The sequence below is a fragment of the Centrocercus urophasianus genome, unplaced genomic scaffold (assembly GCF_019232065.1).
Source record: "Centrocercus urophasianus isolate 14NV4802_14NV808 unplaced genomic scaffold, USGS_Curo_1.0 seq_34, whole genome shotgun sequence".
Lineage (NCBI taxonomy): Eukaryota > Metazoa > Chordata > Aves > Galliformes > Phasianidae > Centrocercus > Centrocercus urophasianus.
The window spans coordinates 3,359,508-3,379,649 of record NW_024884911.1 but is presented as its reverse complement, the minus strand read 5'-3'; the positions used below and the strand labels follow the sequence as shown (position 1 = coordinate 3,379,649).

Here is a 20,142-nt window from a genome sequence, read left to right as displayed (position 1 = left end):
GGCCCGATGTCACCGCTGTGTCTGCGCCCGTAGCCCCAGCCCTGCGTACAGCAAAGTGAGGGCGTCCCTCAATCCCCCTCCAGCAATGAGCAACCACGGCGTGCCGGTGTGGAGGAGTGCCTCCAGAGAGAGCGTAAAAGTTTATTGTATGTAAGAACCAAGGCCGTGAGCTATGTACATGTATTTACAGGACAAAATGCATGAGCCTAAGTATTTACACCAGGAACTGTCCGCGAATCTGTACATCCAGAAATGACCGTGGAAACATATTTACAAGTGGGACCCAGCAGCCATGGGCGAGAGGGAGATGGGAAGGGAAGGAACCTGAAAGAGGAGGAGAGGGGCACCATGCAGCCATGGACTGCGGCAGGGCTGGGTGATGGACGCTGTCCCCATCCCTTGGAGTGGCAGTGCCAGGGAGGTGAGTGGCGGATTGGAAGTGGCTGCTGTTCCTCCTCCTTGTCCCCACATTGCCACTGTGTCCCTCATGGAGAGGCTTTCCATTGCTGGGGGGGGGTTACAGCTCGCTGAAGCGCACTGCCGGCTCCAGCTTGTGGGACAGGGCAGTAAGGACCTTGTCGAACTTCTCGTAGCGTTCAGCCTGGCTGCTCTCAGCACCACGGCTGCCCCAGAGCAGCCGCAGCTGGAACTCGGTGCTGAAGATCTCCAGCAGTTCCGCTCTGCCCTGGAAACCTGCAGGGAGGGAAAGTCAGTCCCATGGAGACGGGATGAGGACCCTGCACCTGCGGGACGTTCCATCCAGCACTGCCACCGGTGAAGGGAAAAGGGCCAACCCCATCCCCATCTTGCTTACCCTGCAGCTTCACCTCGGCGTTGGTGTGGTACAGACCGCCGTGGTGGGCCACCATCCGTGCAGCTTCCAGGTGGGCCATGACCACCTCCACGCCATTGTCCGTGGCCTCCCAGGGCTCAGGGCTGTCCATCAGCGCGTCGTCCCGCTCCAGAAGAGTCACCAGGGGCATGACGTGGGGAAAGGTGGTGTTGGTCAGCGGTGGCCCTTCTGCAGAGAGAGGCTCCGTGAGCACCACTCATGACCCTGACGCTGGTGGGTACGTGGCTCAGTGCCCCCCCATCCTCCTCATCTTGCACCCTGTCTGCCCTGGACCCACACAGCACTCCCACGACAACACAGCCCTATGGAGCTGGGCTGCCACCACACTCCTGGGACAGAGTTCTGGCTCAGCTGCAGCACAGACATGGCTGTGGTTCTGAAGAAGGCTCTGCTTGCGGCCATCATTTCATCCAGCACCAGCCTTTCTGCTTGTGCCCAGGAGAGAAGCATTGCTGTTCCTGCTCTGGCAGTCTGTGTGTCCCAGGGCTGCAGCAGTGGGTGAGCAGTGGGCGAGCAGATCCCAGGGTGCTGCGTGTGAGGGAGATGCAGCTTTTCATCCTCCCTGCCCACAACTGGCCGCTGTTCCCTTGGCTTGGCACGCATTGCCATGCGAGCACAAGGATTTGGCTCGGCTGAGCCATGTTTGTGCCCAGCTGCTGGTTTTATTTAGTTATGAAATGCTTCCCTGGGAAAGAAGGGGCAGCTGAGGCCAAGCAGGCGCTGCTGGGGCTGCATAGAAGCAGGCGGGAAGTGTCTGGCCCTGCTGGGAGAGGGACGCAGCTCTCCAACATGTGCCCCCCTAGCAAGGATGTGCTTGGCTGAACCAGGAGCTGCCCTTCTCACCTTTCCCTTCATTCAGGCTCTTCAGGAATGGCTTCAGCTTCTTCTCATAGAGGATGGCACCCTCTGTGTGCCGCTGCCGCAACACCATCCAGGTCTGCTCCAGCCGTGCGATCTGCAAGCAGAGGGAAGTGCTGCTTCTGAGCCTTGGCACCACGACCACAGCTTCTGCTGCAGGCACTCATGGCCAGAGACTGCATGGCCCCGGCACCAGGCTGGGCTCAGTGCTTTTTCTCCTGCCATGCCCCAGGACAGCAGCCTCCCCGTGCCGCAGAGGCCTTGAAGATGAGATGCAGGGAGGGAGCAGCCGTTCCACTGCCTCTGAAGGCAGGAAGTAAGGCTTCCCAGCTGGGCTCGATTTAAAATTGAATTTTAATCTTTCATCTTCCAAAGGGAGCAGTGTGGCCTGGAGACGCTGCTGCCACGGCCTTGAGACTGATTTGTATTGTACTGGAGGGTAGATTCATTTCCTCTCAGGAACAGAACCCAGCACAAAACAAAAAGCCCAACCACTGACAAACAATCACATCCTGGCAGCACTGGCTGTCTGCTCCACAGAGGGGATGGCTCTTTCTCTTCTCTGCTTACTCCCCAGCAGATGTGGCCCCACAACTCTGCTGGGCCGTGGTCCCCCTCCTCCCACCCCAATGGTGGGCCATGGGGGCAGGGGGCGTTTAGGAAATGGGCTGAGCCCAGGCCACGGGGACGAAGGCAGCATCCCCGTACCTGTGCCATTTCCAGGGCGTTCATCACAGCCGCAAAACTGAACATGTTGCCCATGGTGCTCTTCAGCTCGGCAGCCAGCTGGATGGTTTTGTGGAGCAGGGCTGCCCGCTCCTCTGTGCTGCCCGTGCAGCCCAGAATGTCCACGGCGATCATGATGGACATGGTGTGGAACCTGTTTCAGGGCGAGAGGCTCAGCATGGGGGCAAAGAGCTGGGGGTTCTCCTGCCACTGCCCCAGCATGGGTGTTCAGCAGGACCCCAGGAGGTGTGATGTCCCCCTGTGCCGAACTGGGGCACCCCAGGGGAGCTGGGTTGTGCCATACCGTTCCAGCAGGTCGAGCCGAAGCTGGTGGCCATGGGGCAGGGTGAGCAGCTCCATGCCGGAGCTCACCCCCATGAGCCGCTGCATCTCTGCAGTTACACCCAATATCCGAGCAACCTGGCAAGAAAGGTGAGAGGTGATTAGAGCTGAGCGGCCTCGGGCAGTCCTTTGCCCCAGCCCAGCCTCTGCCAGCTGATGCGGGCTGACAGAGCTGAGAGCAGGGATGCTCAGGCATTCCAGGGCTCAGAGGCACTGTTTCCCAGGTAACCTGGAGCAAATGGAGGGCAGCAGTGCCCGTCCCTCCCGCCTGGCCCCGCCGTACCAGACAGTCCACTTTGGTGATGTGTTTGGCGAGTGTCTTCGCATCCACATCCGCCAGCAGCTCTTTCACCTTCTTGAGCACAGCCATCTCCAGGGGCTTGTTCTCCAGGGGGATGAGCAGGGACTGGAATGCTGCCGGGTTGAAGGAGGAGCACGTCTCCACCGTGGGGGGCACAAAGCCCGCAAAGTCCCGCTCTCCTTTCAGCCTCTGCCCTGCCTCCGCTTCCCCAGAGCCGTTCTCCACAGTCCCTCTCTGCCCTTCCTCCACCTTTAGCCTTTCCACGTAGCTCTTTGCCGGCAGCTGCTTGGTGTCGTGAGCCGGCCGCTCTCTGCTGACGGGTGAGGTGGGGTGCAGCTGGCAGTAGTGCCCCGTGTCGGGGTCACTGTAGCTGTTCACAGAGGGAGAGGGGGAGGCGCGGGCGTAGCCGTGGCATGGCGTGGAGTGGGTGCTGTGCGCAGGGTCTGGCAGAGGTTTGTTGCTGCTACTCGGGCAGAGCTGGGGCTCACTGGACCTTCTGATGACCGGGGAGGCCGGGGTGATCCCAGCTGCTTGGCAGGTATGAGGCTTTAGCCGTGTCACTGCAAGGAGTAGGAGAGAACTTGTCAGCAGAGCCTGGAGGTATGCACACACCAAGGATGCGCTGAGTATGGAGGGCAATGCTCCATGCCCAGGGGCTTGTCTTACAGCCAGCTCTGCCCCCTTCCCAGGCTCATGTCTGCGCTGAGCTCAGCCTGAGCCACGTCCCGCTGTGCCCATGCAGTGATGCCTACCTGTGCTGTATGCAGGTGAGGTGGGGTTCTCTGAGATGGGTGACATTGGGGAGTGCAGGTCCTGGATCTGGTCCACGCTGACAGCACAGTTGCGGATGATGTCCCTGTGGTGTGGCAGGGACACGCTGGGGAAGGGGAAGACGGAAGCATCAGACTCTGAACTTAGTGCCAGAGCAAAGGTGGAGGGGTTGTGACTCTCCTCCCTACAGGCATCAATATCTTCTATTACCACAGCAACGAGTTGAGCCCATAATGAGCTCAGCTGGAGCCATGAGCAGGGCATCTCACCCCGCAGCTGGAGCAGAAGGAGCCAATGCCTACAAAATGCAGAGCCAGCCCTACCTGCAAGGAGTCTGGTCCTGGGAAGAGAAAAGGGCACCTTGATGGCAAGGTATTGGGATAACATGGGATGGGATGGGATGGGGTGAATCCAGGATGCTGTGAGGTCCAGCATAGGAGTGGGAAAGTTTTCTAGCATTGTGGTGCGTGGGTGCAAGGCAATATCTCATGCTGTGTGTGTTTTTAAATCTAAGAGCTGCATGGCAGCTAGATGAGCTGTGGTGTTCTCTCCCAAAGCTGGGGAGCAATGCAACGTGCCTGAAGCTGGATGAATGCCCAGCCGGCTCACAGTGAGAGCTGGGAGATGGTGTGGTGGTGAGCTGCATGTATGCTTCTGTAGCAAGCTAGGAGGTCTTGTGCCATTGGGGCAGTGGTTATAGCCTGACACAAACACCGTGAGTCAGTGGTGTTGCAAAAGTTGCTGTGGTGGGCTGAGCAATGTGAGCACTGCAAGAAAGCAGGGCAGGCAATCTGCCCTCCCTGGCATAGGCTGCTGTGATGTGTTTGCAGCCCGGAGCTCTGCGTGTCTGTGGTGGGAGCAGGATGGGAGAACAGCTGTGATGATGAGAAATCTGGGGAAAACGTGAGCGATGAGGAAAGGTTGATGGGTTTGGGCTCTTCTGGATGTGTGTATGTTCTCCTGAAAGCCCAGGTGTTTCTGTTCTCCCTGCAGTAACAGTTTGGTTGCCTGTTTTCTGCTGGTGTGTTCCCACCCTGCCCTGGGGCTGAGAAGGTTGGGGTGGTGAAAAGGCAGCCTGGCTTGCAGACAGGTGGACAGGCTGCGCCCGCTGGGGACACGTGGTGATGCAGGTCCCCTGGCCTCTGTGCAGGGGTGTAAGTGTGCTCTGCCTTCCCTGGGGCCTGGGTATCCTGAGGCTGCCAAGAGGAAGCCATATGAAGGAAATCTCCTTCACCCCCTGTGAAACCTGGCTGTTGCAAGGTGTGTGTGACCTGGGCAGCCTCCTTACAGGCTCAGTGTGGCTGTGCAGACCCCATCCACACAGCTCTGTCATCTCCTCTTAGTAATTCCTTGCAAATACCCCAGTGGAAAAGGCTCTAAAATGAAGTTGGGTCAGAAGCAAGCCACCAAATGCCCTCATGGTGCTGGCTAACACTCCTGCATCAGCCTGGGAAAGCTCTGACAAGCTCTGACAAGCAGGCAATCCTGGACTGGGTGATATAAAACACCCTCTGCCTTCTAGCCTGTGTGATGGCAAGCTGTGCGCTGCAGTGGTTCAGCATGGCTGGCAGCCAGACTGGGAGAAAGCCCCACTTCCAGCTGGGTACTGGCTCCTCTCCCTGTGCCCCCGCTGGTTTCCATGTCTGCACTGTGGCCGCTTCCACCCCCAAGCCCTGCTCCTGCCTCATCCTCGAGGACCGATCCCCTGCACCCACCTGGTGGAGCACCCTTCGGCCCTGGTGATCTTATCGGCCGTCAGCCCGTCTGTCATGGTGATGCTCCTCCTCTTGATGTGCCCTCCCTTCTGGGAGGCCGGGCTGTGGGACCCCCCGTGCTTGCCGTTGGCGAGCCCATAGCTGGCCTCCAGGTAGCGCAGGGGGAAGGTGCGGTTGATGGGGCAGTAGACGATGGCACCGCTCTGTTCGGAGATGGCCTTGCGATTGCCCACGTAGAAGCGGACGAGGGCGGGCACGTTGTCAAAGCTCTCCTGCTCAAAGAGGTACTGCACGCGGCTCCGGCTGTCGCTGGACTTCACCGTCACCTTGTTGATCTTGAAGTGCAGGGGCTCGTTGCGCCAGCGGCACGTCAGCACGTAGTCACCCAAACTGGTGAGCGAGTCGCGGATGAGGAAGTCGCCGTTCCTCTGCACGAGACTCTCTGAGACCTGGCAGGGATGGGGGCAGCGGCTCAGGCACGGCCCTGTTGGCTGCACCGGCGGACAGAGGTGGGTGCTCCACCAGGGCTGTTATTTAGAGCGTTCCCCTCATCCTGGCTGTGAGTTTCAGGAGTTTCCCCGTGGCAAACCCACGCAGCCCCCGCCCTCCCCATCCTCACCTCCCGCGGGATGCGGCCGTGGTACCACGCGTGGCTGCGCAGGTCGGTGCTGCTCAGCTTCAGCTCCTCTTCCAGCTCCTTGTGAAGTTTCTCCGGTGACGAGTCAAGGATGTATTTCTCCTTGGAGAACTGCAGAGCGAAGAGAGAAAGCATCAGCTGGGGTTCTGCCACAAGCAGCGCAGCCACTTCCTTGCAGGGTCTGAGGGACGCTGTCCCCTATCCTTCCCACTACCGGTGCCTTCCACATCCACTGGATACGTTGGCTGCAGGGTCTGGGAAGGAAAGGTCTGGCCCTTGGGTGCTGGTGAATCCCAAGGGCAGCGCCTGTGTGCTGGGACTGCACAGATCTCCCAGGGAGGAATGTTTATGATGTCACCTACCAGGAAGAGACCTGGGGACAAATGCCTGCCCAGCTCCCTGTATTGCACATCCTGGGCTGAACCACTGTGGGAAGCACTTCTCCAGGAGGAAACTCGCGTTGTTCCTCCTCCCAGAGACATCCTCCTCCAAAGGGTTAACTCGGCTGTGTTTAGCCTGACAGCAGCATGAATAGTAATGACAAATGTAAAGGAAACCTTCTGCATCGAAATGAGCTCTTACCAGCACTGGTGCACCTGAGCCTGGAGGATGCAATTTCCCCTCCTCCCTTCCCTGGAGAGATAAGGATGGCTTCACCCCTCCCTCAGCCACGCTCCCTGCCACCACAGTGGGGACATTCCCTGAGGGCATGACATGTGTGAGAGGGGGATGTGTATGCCACCAGCACAGCAGTTTGGCTGGGGCTACCGGGGTGTCCTGTTGTGCTGGCAGCCCCTGAGCCCTTCGATGCATGCTTCCACCCATGTCAGTGTTGCTTGTGTGAGCTCAGGTGGCTCGGTGGCCTGGCTCCAGCTCCTTGGATCCATGGTGCTTGTTAGAGTAGCACCGCTGGTGCCTGTGAGCTTGAAGCTGGTGCCCAGTGGCACTGCTCTGGCACAAATAGCTGGCTTTGCATTGTTCCCTGGACCACCAGGGGCTTCAGTCTCAGAGCAGGCTCTTTGCACAGCACCTCAGCCAGTTTCTGCTTCTCGTAGCACAGAGCTGATCTCCCAGCCTGTGCCCTCTGCTCCTGAGACTCACTGTCCCCCTGCCCACCACCTCCCCATCCTGGAGCTGTGTGTATCAGCCAAGTTGGGCAGCAATCCCATCCCAGGGACAAGGCTCCAGGCTGAGGAGGTGGGAGGAAGAGGCAGGGGAAGAACAGCACGATGGCCCAAGCTCTCCAGGGCTTGCCCTCACCGGCCTGGACCTGCTTCTGTTCCTCCCTTCCAAACTGCTAATGAGTTTTTTTAAAAAATAAATATTAGGGCAGTGGAAGTGAAAGTGAACAAACTCGGGAGTGCTCCTCTGGCTTCAGTTCCTCCCCAGAGGAGGGTTCTGCTTGCTGGAGCAGCGGGGATGTGAACATGAGACACGTGGGTCGCATACTCCTGAGCACCTCTGCTGCCCCGGGGCCCTCGAGGAGACAAAGCCATGTGGCACAGCTGAACCCTATGAAAAATAAATGGTCACTGGCGGATGCTGCTGAGTCTGGCTGCATCCTGGGGGGCTGAGGCTGAAGCAGATGCCGTTTCCATGACAACACTTTGCTTGGTGTGAGCAGCCATGGGTGCCCCGTGCTGCAGCAGCGCCCCGCAGTGCTGCCGGCCCCAAGCACCAGGCTGCTGCCTGCATGGGATCTGAGGGTCCCTGCTGAGCCAGATTGTTGCTGGGAGAGCTTTGGAGCTGATGCCCCCAAAGAAGGGATTAGCACCCACCCTGCTCCATGCTGTACATCTGGGTTTTCTCCCAAATCCTCCCCATCAAATGCACAGGATAACAAACACAAACCCAGCTGAGCTGCGCCTGGCGTCTCCAAGCTGGGATTTGGGCAGCAGCCGGCTGGCAGCCGCGCCAGGTGCTGAGCTGGGGAGAGGCATACAGGGCTTTGTGCCCTGCAGTCAGGGCAGCAAGGACAGCTGTGAGCAAAGGGACCCTAAGCCACGTGATGGGCACTGTCCCTTCAGCTGCTTGGCTGGGAAATGAGGTCCCATCCAACTTTTACAGCCACCAAAAAGCCATCATTCGGTGACTGCAGCCACTCCAACCAGGACCCTGGTGCATGAGGAGCCTTCTTCTTTGGTATGATGGCACTCTGGGGGCTGTCCTCATGCTTTACGTCGGCTTCGTGCTGCTCTGCTTGGTGCCATGTCTCAGAGGAGGCTGTGTGTGGCTGCCAGCTGGCATGGCGAGGCGGCCGGCCCGGCACTGTCAGCAGCGTGTAAGCGGATGTGCGAGCACTGAGCTGAAAAGGGCACCGCTCGGTGCTCTCTGCTGTGCCAAGAGCACATCAAAAGATGTACAGCCCGATGTGAGGTCTTGCATGCTAGAGAGTTGGCTGTGGAGAAAATCCTCAACTTCCACCAGCGCTCAGCTCAAGTGCGTGATGCTGGTCGCCCGCTCAGAGCCCCAGCGCTTCCTCCTGCTGAGTGGGATGGGACAGGGGTGAGAGCGGTTCCCCAAACCAGCCAAACCAGCTCAGGAGCTGCCAGAGATGGTGCCAAACTCTGCCTGAGGAATCCTAACCAGCAGCCAAGGTGGTTTGGCTGGTGAAAGGAAAGCTCTTCCATCACATTCAGCAGCAGGCAGGCTGTTTCATGAGCTGCGGGTACAGCAAAGCTCACCAGGAGGGGATTCCCTGGGCACTCCATCCCTGCTCTCCTCTTTCCCTCTACCTGCTGCTTTCTTGGCAGAGGAAGCACCTCTGGTCGCAGCTATGGACTAGAATTGGCAGCCAAAGGGCAAGAGCTGGGGGGTGGAGGATGCTGACAGCTGTGGTCTGTGTAAAACAGTGGCTCTGCCTGGTGTGAGGAGAGCTCCAAAATCTGGCACTTGGCTTTCTCTCCTTGCAAAGGTGCTCTTATGAAACAGGAGTAATTTGCAGCCTGCTTCCCAGCTCCCCCCTCCCAGACCTGAAGCAGCTGAAGATGAAGTCAGCGTGGAGAGCAAGGTGTAGAGCACCCACCCACCCCGCGATAACATCTCCTGGCTATCCTCAGGGCACAACGTGCAGCTGCTCTCACTCTCCTGCTGCCTGCCCCGAAATGGGACCTTCACTGGGGAAATCCCAGCCCTTACTGTTGCTCTTCCAACCCCCAACTCCTGCTGTTGGAGCAGACGTGGGGCCTGGGAAGCAGAACTAGGAGGGAATGGATTAAGAAGCCACTTGGAGCAGGTGTATGGGCAAAGCCTCAGAGTCACCAAAGAGCCTTTCTTCTCTGCTTAGCTCTGCACTGGACGATGGACTACTTCACAGCAAAGGATTTTAAAACAAACATCCTTGTCGAGGCAGCCAGCATGCTAGCAAAGCTGAGCGCTGCTCTGCTTGCCTGGTGCAGGTCTCCTGTGTTCACCAGTCTGCCCAGTGCTGCCTGACCTCCCTGTGTGCCTGAGAATGGCCAACCCTGAGCGAGAGAAAAATCAGGTTGTCGTGGGGTTGCTCCTCACCTGCATGTAGTTCATCTTACTGATTTTGATGTCCCTATGGAAGAGAAATAGTTTTTTCCCTCTGAACTGTCTTGCAATGACTCTGGGTGTTTAAACAGACTCTGAGAAGGCACGTGCCCATCTCATGGGTCACTGGAGGCAGCTCTTGGCTATGCCACATCTCCACTGCTCCCCACTGAAAGCACGAAGACTCAGAAGCCGTCCTGGTGCTCGAAGCCTTTCTTAGGAGTGATCCTGGCCACCCAAAGGGTCTCCTTTGTGGCAGCTCTGGAGCAATGATGTCTGGCTGGCAGGGGTGGGGTGCAGCTGGGAACATCAGGATGCTGCAGGGTGGGACGGATGCCCAGCTCATGCTATGGGGTGGTGCAGAGGAGCACATCTCCAGTGCGGTATGGGGTGTGTGTGTACACACATCTCCATCCATCTCTATATTACTTATCTCACTCTGAGACGGCGGCGGCTGCTGCTGCTGCATCCCTTTTCAGAGCTGCTATTGGCCAGAAATGATGTCAGTGCTTCCCAGGCTGGGTGCACTGCCATTGGCGGCGAGCAGGGATGCGGCTGTCAGCTGGAAGCGCTCCAGTCATTCATGGGGACTTCAGTGTGTGTTTGCTGGGCACACTTGGACACAAATAGATGGTGAAGGATCTGGCAGAGCCAGGTGAGCGCTTAGGGCTTCACTTTTAACTGTTTCTGTGGCCGGGATGGAGTGCCCTCCATCCCCTCCTGCATCCCTGCATGAAGGCCAGGCACCCACCTGTCCCTCCCTTGTTCTGGCAGCAGCTCGCCACGATGCTGTGGTAGGGCACATCCCCTGCTGTTGCACGGTGGCCCTCTGACAACCAGAGGAAGCTCCTCTGCTTCTCTCCATTTGCCCCCACTCAGCGATCACAATCCCTGGCTCTGCACCGAGACCAGCAGCAATCATGACAAGACTTGAAATGCTTCCTCTGGGTTCTGAGTTACCCAGCATAATCTCTACAGCTCAGCACCCACCTCCTGGAGCAGTACTGAATCAGACTGCCAGTTCTGCTGGCTGCCAGCTCCGGGCGCTTCTCACCCTTTTTAACTTGCAGCACGCCAGCAGCTCGTGTCAGAGTCTGCATGGCTCTTACATTGCTAAGCACCTTTGCTCACTGGGTAAATGAGGGAACAGCTTCCTGGCGCTCTGTCCCTTTCTCAGCTTGTGCAAAACGCCAAGAATCCAAAAATAGGATGTCTAGAGGTGGAAGTGCCACAGGACAGGTGACAGATGGATGCCGGCTCTCTGTAACACCGCAGTACAGACAGACCCAGGCCAGAGAGCTGTGTGCCAGTCGGGGCCGAGCCTGCTGGTGCTCCCGAAGCACCTTTAAAGCCGAGCACTCCCCCTGACCGGCCTCGCTGCGGGCGAGCGATGCTCTGCGCCAGCCGCTCCGTCAGAAGTGCCGGTCCAGCGCTCCGGCTTCGGCTTCAGTATCCCATCGCATAGCGGAGCCGAAGCACCTGAGCGGGGAAGCACCGAGGACACGAGGGCTTGAAGCGCCCGCGAGCCACGCAGCGCCCTACAGAGAGCGGCCCCAAGGTCAGCGCTGCCCCCGGGGCTCTTCGCCCCACGCGACCCCCACCCCGCCCCGCGTGCGGGCACCCCGGGCTGCCGGCATCCGCGCCGCTCCGCTCACCTGCACCTGCATGAAGGAGCCGCGGTAGAAGCAGCAGGCGGCGGCCGACAGCGCGCTCCATAGGCTGCAGCGCTCCGTCATGGCGAGGAGCGGAGCGGCGTGCCCGGCCCGGGCTAACCCGGCCCGGCCCGGGCTGCACCGCCGCTGCCGCCGCCGCCGCCGGGCTTCAATTTCAGCCGCTTTCCCGATTACCTCATCCCTTGTCGGCGGAGATGGGAGGCACCGAGGATGCGGCTCCGCCCCGTACCGCCCCGCCGGGACCCGCGGCCGCCACAGCGGCGCTCAGCGGCCGAGAAGCGGCGTCCGTGGGGGAGCGGCGCGGCGGCACCCAGGGGTCCGACCTCGTCGCCCCCGGGGGAACCGGCCCGTCGGGGGCAGCGTGTCCCCGGGAGACTCGGGCGGCCCGCTCAGCTGCGTCCTGAAGGAGCCGGAGTGCCCGAGGAGATCCGTCCCCGCTGGGAGGAGCGGCAGCCCCTCCAGGGGACCGTCGCCCCTCGTCTGTGCCCTGCCCTTCCCAGTGACACGCAGCGAAGGGACGCTCGGTCCCTCACCCCATCCCTCCTCACGCTCCTCATCCCAGTGCTGACACTGGCCGTCTGCTTCCCATGTCGGCTGTCTCCGAGTTGCGTTTAATTAAGGCTCTGCTTTGGTTTAATTAAGGCCGTGGTTTCACGGGCTGCACGAGGCGGCGCGGACGGCTCTGAGCCCCGCAGCCCCCACCGCTGCTCCGTGAGCTGGGCCCGGGGTCGGGCTCCACGTTCCCTCCGCTGGGGGCCTGGGGACAGCAGTAGAGGCGTCCTTGCTGCCACCCGCGTGGCCTCGATGCTAATTAATCCAGCCGAGCCCCACGCATCCCCAGGCAAGGAGGAGGCAGGCAGGGCTGACGAGATACGGGTCTCCAGAGCACAGAACAAAGAGCTTCAACGCTCTCGCTGGGCCCGAGCTCTGCCCCTTCTATTACAAGGGGGCCCGCGAGTGCCCGCAGCCCCAGCAGCAGTGCGGGCGCCGGGGGATGGAACAGATGGGAGACGCCGCACTGCGAGGATCCGACGGTGAATCACACGCCGGCAACGGCTGCTCCTCCGCAAAGGGCTCGGCTGCTTCCCTCCCGCGGCGGATCCGATGGAGCAAGCTGGAGCCGTGCCCGTGCTGCCCCTTCGCAGGAGCAGAGGAGGCTGCAGCCGATGGCTGGCTGGGACATGCGTCAGCCTGACAGCGCGATGCGGTTCTGCAGCTCCCTGCCTTCACCTGCACGAGGCTGAACGCTGCTGGGTGCTGAGCACCCCAACCAGGCAGGGCTGCAATCAGCCCGAGCGCCTCGGATGATTCGGTCTCACGCACTCCACATTATTACTTATTGGACTAAAATAGCTGCTGTCGCTGCAGCCTTTGGGCTGCTTCCATAGCCAAAGGGAAGTGGTGTATAAATCACACACGCTGCCCGTGGGCTGCATTGGACACCGCCGGGGTGGGTGAGAAATAAAGCCAAATGGATGACTTCTGGCACGTGCTCTTAGACAACAAAAGATGATTCGATCCTATAGGCAGTGCCCACTGCTCCACACCAGTCCATTAACTCACCAGCCATGCAACGCGCCCACCTCTGGGTGCACACACTGGCAGAGGGACCTTTCCCTATGAAGTAAGATGCCCCAGTCCTTCTCAAACAGACCCCCAGAAGGCCATCATGTGGCAGCATGCTGAAACAGGCAGCTTTCCAGCCCTCCATCCCCAAAACACGGCGTCCTGGTGGTCATCACCCTGCTCCTGCCCAGTTTTCCCCACCCCACGGTGCCAGCAGCCTCCTGCAGAAGGGCCGGCTCTCCTCTGGAGCCAGGCGCCTCGCTAATGAATTTCTGGCCAGACATGAAGAGTCCTCAGGAATGTTAATAGTTTGCTGGAGGATAAGCAAGAGATTTGGAGAGATTTACACCGACTTTCATGTGACAGCCCCACGAAAGTGGCTCAAACCCTTCCTTTCCTACATGGGGGTGGAGGGAGGAGGCAGCGGCAGTGGCGAGTGATGGGGAGCACAAAATGCAGGGAGCAGTGCTGGGGGCACCATGCATGGTTTGCATGATTTCTGGCAGGAAATGTCTTCTGAGGACAAAGAGAGCCCAGAGAAGGTGATGGTCTTACCTTCACGTATTCGCTGCCGGACTCCAGGCCATCATGGTGGCTAGAGGGGGGAAAAGAAAAACACATGAGCAAAGGGCAGCAAGTTGTGCTGAGGAGGTGGTGGCACACAAGGCCCCATGCCCTCACTGCCTGCCTCGTGCCCACTCGGGACACAGCTTAGCCTTCATAATGCGATCAGGAAAGAATGGGCCTTTTTATGGGGTCGCTCCCCAAATCAGCTTGGGGCCGGATGAGCGGGGCCTGGCAGAGGTCAGGGTGCTGGGGGCTGTGCAGGGGCAGAACCACTGAGTGCTGCTGGGATGCATCACCTGGGCAGGCATTGCTGACTGCTGCTCTACAGCTTCGTGCAACTCCACAGAGATCAAACGGTCACTGAAGGATGGGTGATGCTGTGGCTCAGACTGAAACTCCCACTCTCCTTGCTGGCACGTTCACTCTTAACCCTACTGACAACAAACCCAATGACAATGAACCCAGTGCCTGACACACAGCTGCTCTGGCCACTCCTGTGCCATTATTTCACGGAGGAAACTGAGGGCTTTTCTCTTTCCTGAGGATTTAGCAGTGCTGTGACTGCCTTTTGTGCACCTGTGTGTGTCTGTGGATGAGCCCAATGGAAACAGGAGGAAGTCTGAGGATGGAGAGGTTAAAACGGAGCTGGGAAGGGAGGCCCTGGGGATGCCCGAGGTGGCGGCCACCATGTGCTGACCCACTGGTGGCTCTGCACTGGGACAACATGAGCCCCACGAGAGCTGTGGGTGCCCCCACCCTGCATTCTTCTCTTCCCTGTGCCCACCCTGCTGCAGCGGCATGAGAGAGGAAAAACGGAGCTGGAAACTGGGGGTGAAAAAGTGAGAAGAGCATTTGGAGGGGGGCACAGCTGCTTCGGGCAGCTGCGGGCTGCCTGCCCACCCCAGCGCTGCCTCTGCAGCCTGTTTGCCTTTCACACGGCCGCAGAGAGAGCCTGGTGCTGTGAGAGCCGTGAGAAAAACCGGCGGGAGGACGGGGGCCTCTGGGCAGGAAATCAGGAGCATGAGAGCAGCTGGGAGACGCCGTGAGGGGGGGGGGGCTGCTGCTGGGGAACGACAGCAGCTGCGGCTGGGGAGAGCGGGGGCTGCAGCCCCCCCTGGTCTGCGCATTCCTGGAGGAAACGGCATTTTTTGGGGTAGCGAGAGCCTGGGAGAAATTCCAGGGCTGCCTTCAGAGCGCGGTGCGGTGGCCGAGCTGCTAAGACTCGGAGCTCCTGCTTGGGGTTTCTGCTGCTTTGGGATCCGGAACAGCATCGTGATGACCTGCAAATGTGCCGGCTCTGGGCTGGAGAACATCACGGTGAGGTTCCAGCCCCGTATTAGAGCCTAGGCTCTGCTTGTCTTTGAATAGCAGGACTGTGCCCCAAGGGAGCTACTGTGCCTCAGTTTCCCCTCTGCATCCACAGGGCAGAGCTGCCTCCTTCGAGCTCCGGGCTGGAGGTGCTGTGCAGGGTTTGCCAGTAACAGCAGTGCCCTACCCGTGCCCTGCGGGAAGTGGGATTTCCTGTGCCTGGAGGGAAGCTGAGTCACATCTGCCCGGTGACCTGCCTGTGGGTCACCTCCTGTTGGTCACTGTGTCCCTGCTGCGTCCCTGCTGGCGTCACTGCTACTCCTGCCCAGCCACCGCCCGGCTCTGAGCATCCCCAGGGCTGGTCACTGCTCTGTCTCAGCCAAGTGCAATTCCAAAGGGGCCTGATTCTGCAGGAGTATCCCTGCAAAAGCACTCGTATGCGTGGGTAACCTCGGCCCACCTTGCCTCAGGAGCCTGAAACTCGACCAGGAGACTTGGAGATGCTCCAGGAATGGACAATGTCCCCAAGGGCCACGTTTGTCCCCTCCATGGTCCCTCTGTACATGCAGTACCCATGTCTGTACTGCATGTTCTGGGCAGCCATCCCTGGCCCCCCCTACAATGTCCTGGCAGGGAGGGACTGTCCCTGTCCCCAAGGAAGTGCCTGCACAGGAGGAAGGGCTGGGGAACAGCACTGTCCCAGCCCTGCTTCCGCCAACCCACTCTACGACACAGCCCGGCCATGGGGATGGCTCCAGCACACGACCGCTCCCTGAGCCTGGAGCAGAGCACAAAGACCCCCAGTGCCAAGCCCTGCTCCAGTCACTCTCGTGCCTCAGTTTCCCCAGCAAATTACATGCCCGAGCTCATCAAGAGAGCAGCCCTGGATAATACAAAAGGCATTTGGTGCTCAGTTTTTGGAGAGCCAAGTCCACACGCTGGCAGTCCCCAGAGCCAAGGCACCTAGGTGGCTGACAGATGTTCCCATGCCACTTGGTTCCCACTCATGCCAGCCAAGGAGCTAATTCATTTGTGGGAAGGAAGTACCCTCCATGGGTGCTCCAGAGTCCCAAGCCCCCAGACTCTGAACCCCAGGGACACCCACAGCCCCAAGCTGCTCTGTCCCAGCACTGGGTCACAGCCAACTGTGGTTTTGGCAGCCGCAGGCGATGCTCTCGCTCTTTCCATCAGCAAATGCCGGGCCCTCGGTGGCTCCTCCAGCATTTGCATCGAGGCTTTGTGCACCCCAAGCAAAGTCTCTTCCCATCCCTTCCTCTCCCTCCCCATCCTCTGCGCCGTGCCGGGGTGTCAGACCCTTACCTGCCCTGTCCCAGGGTGGGAAACCTCCTGCCCACCGCTGTCATCGGCTCAGCCAGCGTCTCAGCTCCGGGATGGGGAGAGAAGCTCTGCGGGCGCTCCCGTGCCTGGCTCTGAGCCGGGACGTGGGGCGCGGGCGGTGGCGGACCCTCCTCCTTCCCGTCCCAGCCCTCCTCCGGCCCTCCCTTCGCGGCCGGCAGGAATGTGAGGCCGGTTCCCACCGCCGGCACGAATTCCTTTTCCTTGCCCCGATCCCGGCGCCGTGCAAAACCCCCCAGATGTCAGTGTGTGCCTCATTGGTGCGGAGTTAGAGGGAATTTGGGGCCGAAATGGAGATTATGGGGATAAGAACAGGGCTGGTGCGATGGGACTTTGTTACTGGGGGCAATCCGGCATTTCTCACCGGTGCCCCTCGGTTCCATGCATGTTTGGGCTGGGATGACTTTGATCCCTGTGCCCAGCTGATGGATGGGGCTAAAATTCATATTGTTGGTTTTGAAGTCCAAAGCCTCTAAACAAGCCAACCCTCTTGAGGGTCCGTGAGGGCTGAGGTCCCCAAAACGTAGGGAGGGGTTTCACTGGTAGGCAGGGGGAATGGAGCCAGGGTGACTGGGTTTTGGGATTGCCTCTGTGCCTTGACAGAGGAGAGGAAGGAATGGAAGTGGGAAGTGAAGGATGACGGGGACGGGTCAGTGCAGGTTGCAGATCTCTGCAGTGAGCCCTAGTGCTGGGACAGAGCTGCAGGCAGGACAAAGGGACACCCGCGCCGAGCGGGGCCAAGCAGTGTTTCCACCCCATCCGGAAATGGGAGGGAGCAGAAATCCCACAGGAAACCCTGCTCTCATAGAGAGGGGCCACAGTGTGCTAGGGTCATGCTGTCCTGGTGGCCAGGTGCATCCCGTGGGGATCCTGCTGTGTCCCAGCCCCTTGTCCTACCCAGGCAGTATGAAGTGGGCAGAGCAAAGCCAATAGAGCCATACCTGTCCAGGGAGCTGTGGCTGGGGTGTTCTTGCCCCTTTTCCTGGAAGTTCCCATCCATGGTCTCTGCTTCGGGTGCTGCATTGGGGCTGGGGGCCAGGCTGGGGCTCGGTGCCTCCATCCCAGGGCAGGGGCTGTTGCCCGGGGTTTCTTGGTCTGTGCTGGCTTTTTCTGCCTCTGGGGAGCCTGAGGGCAGAGCTTCCTCCTTCTCCTGCTCTGCTTTTCCAGAGACTGAGGACGGATCTTTTCCAAGCTTTAGTGTGCCAGGCATTTTCAGAGTCTTGGGGACAGGCAGTGGAGCTGTGCTGGGTATCTTGTCCCTGGATTTCCCTTTCTCTCGGCAGCTCTGGGTACCCCTGGCTTTGCCCAGGCTCTTCCCTGCCTTGCCCAAGCTGAGCCTGGGCATGGTGCCCATGTGGCTGTACATGTCTGATGAGCGTGCATAGGCACCAGGGCTCTTGGGCATGGTGTTGAGATCATCCTGGGTGCTGCTGAAGGACTCTTCCAGGAAGCCCTGGGGAGGAGGCAGACCCATGCCCAGGCTCTCAGGAGAGCTGGGGACCACTGACACGCGCCGTAGAGTGAAGGAACGGGGAATGTTGCTCAGGCTTTCAAAGCCTTTGAACTTGAAAAACTCTGACAAGGAGAAAGGAGAGAGGAAGGGGATCAGAGCTGGGCACAGGCACCACACCACTGTACAGCCTGGTGCCAGCCCAGCTGCACCATGCATTGCTGGTCCCACCCAGTGTGATGTCCCCATGGGCTGGGGCAGTGCTGCTCAGAGTGCCAGATCCAGGACAAACAACCTGTGCTGCCCTGAGTAAGACAGTGGTTGTGTTTCCCTACTGTTGCTGTAGTGATGGAGGAGAAAACGCTCGGCCTCAGTGAGCAGGGAATGGAGAAGGCCAGAAATGTCTCCGAATCTCTTCATCCTGCTCTTGCCCCATGCTCTCCTGGAGATGATCCAGGCAGGGCCCCCTCCAGGGTGAGAATTGGGACACGCTGCATTTGCCCATGGTGCTGGGGTTCTGTGGTTGTACCTCGTGTTCATGCTGTCAGGCACAGAGCATGAACTGGCCATCAGCTGGGCCCCATGGTGTTCGTGCAGCAGTGGGGCTGTGGGCAGCCTCCTGCCTCCCCACTTCCTCGGCTCAGCCCCTCACAACCTCCTTGCAGCTCCCTGTAGCCACCTGCAAGTGCTGAGCTCGCAGCGTTCACTGCAGGAGTATTTATAACTCTGACGGGAAGCTCTGCATTTCACACCTCGGTGCTGTGTGCTGCTGTGGTGCATCCCCAGTGACAGCACATGGGGCAAACTGGGCTGCAGCCACTGCGCTGCACAGCAGCACTGCACAGCTGGAGGCCTGGTGCTCTGGGTGCCTCGGGGGTTTTGCAACACTTACACAGCAGGGCTCTGTGCAAAGCCTCTTCCCCTCCAGGTTTGCAGGGGCAGGAAGCTGTGTGCTGCAGTAGTACCATGCTAGGAGCCTAGGTGCTGGGGTCCCACGTCCTACACAGTCTGCAGGGTGCCCCTGCTGCCAAATGGGGCAAAGGGGCTGCTGAAATCCAGAAGCACTCCTGCATAGCCAAAACCTCATGACCTGGACTCTGTTAATGACAAAACTGCTTTAGGTTAAACATCCCCTCAGTGTCCGAGCATCCTCTGCATCTGGGACTGCTGCTGGGTGGGAAAGCTGGGGGCCTTCCCCATTTTCCCCGCATTCCACCACAATGGAAAATCCCAGCTTGGCCGGAGCCGTGGGAGATGGGTTTTGCTCAGTTCCTCACACAGCTCCCGGGGGAGCACAGGGGTCGGCCTCCTGCCGGCGCCGGCATCAGCACATGGAGGCAGAGGAATGCGGGGAGCAGCAGTGAAGGCAGGGTCCTGCTCAGTGCAGGGCTGGCGGCGTGCAGCACGCTGGAGCCGCCTCCGAGGGCTTTGGGGAAAACCCAAGGTCTGTGAGAAAGAGCGCAGCTCCCTCCTGGTGGGCACCAGCACTTCCTCTGTGCTCAGTTCCCATTGCTTTGGTCCCGAGTGCGGCTCCATCAGTGTGGATTTACCCCCCACCATCCACCCCATCCCTGTGCTGCAGGAAGGACACACAGAAGGTTCCTGGACAACCCCAGCTCCAGCTTGCAGCCCCAGCCATGCAGTGGAATAAATGCTCTCTGAGAGCTGTGATTTGGGGGATGACAGCAGTGGTTCACCCCTCTCACATGCTGGCACCCGGTGCAAGCAGACTGCTCCCAGTTCAATCCCAGCATCAGAGCCATCAGCACCAGAGCTTGCTGCAGCTGTGGAAATGGAAGCCCCCAGAGCCTTCAGCAAGTTTCCTAACAAACTGAAGACTTCTTGCTTACGAGAGGTAACCATGCTCACACTCACACATCCCCTTCCCACCCAGGCAGCCCAGGTGAGAACTCAGCACCCACCCTCTCCATCCCGATATGACTTACTGAATTTCTTGAAGCCCCCTCGTTTCTGGCCCTCAGCCATGGCCGTGCTTGGTGGAGGCTGCAGGGATCGGGAGGGACAAGTTTATAAACTTGAAGCCTGTCCCTGCCTGCTCCTCCCTTCCTGTCCCCCCTCCGCCTCTCGCTTTGCTCTCTCAATCACTCAGCGCTTCCTCCTCGCTGCTGCCATCTGCTCGCGTGGCAGCCGTTGTCCCCTGTGCTCCTGTCCCCTGTTGTCCCTGCAGTTCCCTCCTGGCTGATCAGGAGCCATCAATGGGACTATGCTTTAGGGCTACTCCAGGATAGCTGTGTGCCGGCCATAGAGCAGCATGGCAGCTCCATGGATGGAGGTCCCACATGCACATATGGGGCTCCGCCCCATGGCGGAACCCCAGGACCCCACTGCACCGTGTGCTGGGGGAGCTGTGTTGCTTGTGTGAACATTTCTATGGGGGATGCTGTGGCCCAGACCTGGTGTCAGTCACTGGGCCTTGTCCCAGGAGCCACCTCCGTGTCCCTGCACAGCCGAGGCACTTCCTATGTGCTCCCTGCTTTTGGAAGCC

At 59.6% G+C, this 20,142-nt stretch overlaps 1 protein-coding gene across 3 annotated transcripts; it reads right to left on the bottom strand.

Annotated features, from left to right (window-relative positions):
• Positions 1–109: 109 nt before the first annotated feature.
• Positions 110–19,851, bottom strand: SH2D3C (SH2 domain containing 3C). Of its 3 annotated transcripts, XM_042830845.1 has the most exons (13): positions 19,583–19,851; positions 17,596–17,761; positions 17,128–17,535; positions 13,511–13,550; positions 6,186–6,314; positions 5,567–6,015; positions 3,833–3,957; positions 3,063–3,640; positions 2,742–2,857; positions 2,420–2,591; positions 1,697–1,808; positions 815–1,021; positions 110–693 (listed from the first exon to the last, which is right to left on the bottom strand). In XM_042830845.1, exons 1-13 carry the CDS (start codon positions 19,620–19,622, stop codon positions 518–520), a joined length of 2,718 nt encoding a protein of 905 aa, XP_042686779.1. In that variant the 5' UTR covers positions 19,623–19,851; the 3' UTR covers positions 110–517. The 3 variants fall into 3 exon arrangements, with proteins under 3 accessions (XP_042686779.1, XP_042686778.1, XP_042686780.1); XM_042830844.1 differs by having other exon boundaries at positions 17,128–17,761; positions 19,583–19,850; XM_042830846.1 differs by lacking the exons at positions 17,128–17,535; positions 17,596–17,761; positions 19,583–19,851 and adding an exon at positions 16,151–17,115.
• Positions 19,852–20,142: the final 291 nt, after the last annotated feature.

What these genes read in the sequence shown, in the direction of transcription:
- SH2D3C (XM_042830844.1), bottom strand. Translation starts at nt 19,622, where the DNA reads ATGGCTGAGGGCCAGAAACGAGGGGGCTTCAAGAAATTCA. An exon ending in GCCGAAGGGTGCTCCACCAG is followed by an intron (nt 3,958 to 5,566) that starts GTGGGTGCAGGG and finishes CCCCTTCCCCAG; the next exon opens with CGTGTCCCTGCCACACCACA. An exon ending in ACGCCCTGGAAATGGCACAG is followed by an intron (nt 1,809 to 2,419) that starts GTACGGGGATGC and finishes CTCTGCTTGCAG; the next exon opens with ATCGCACGGCTGGAGCAGAC.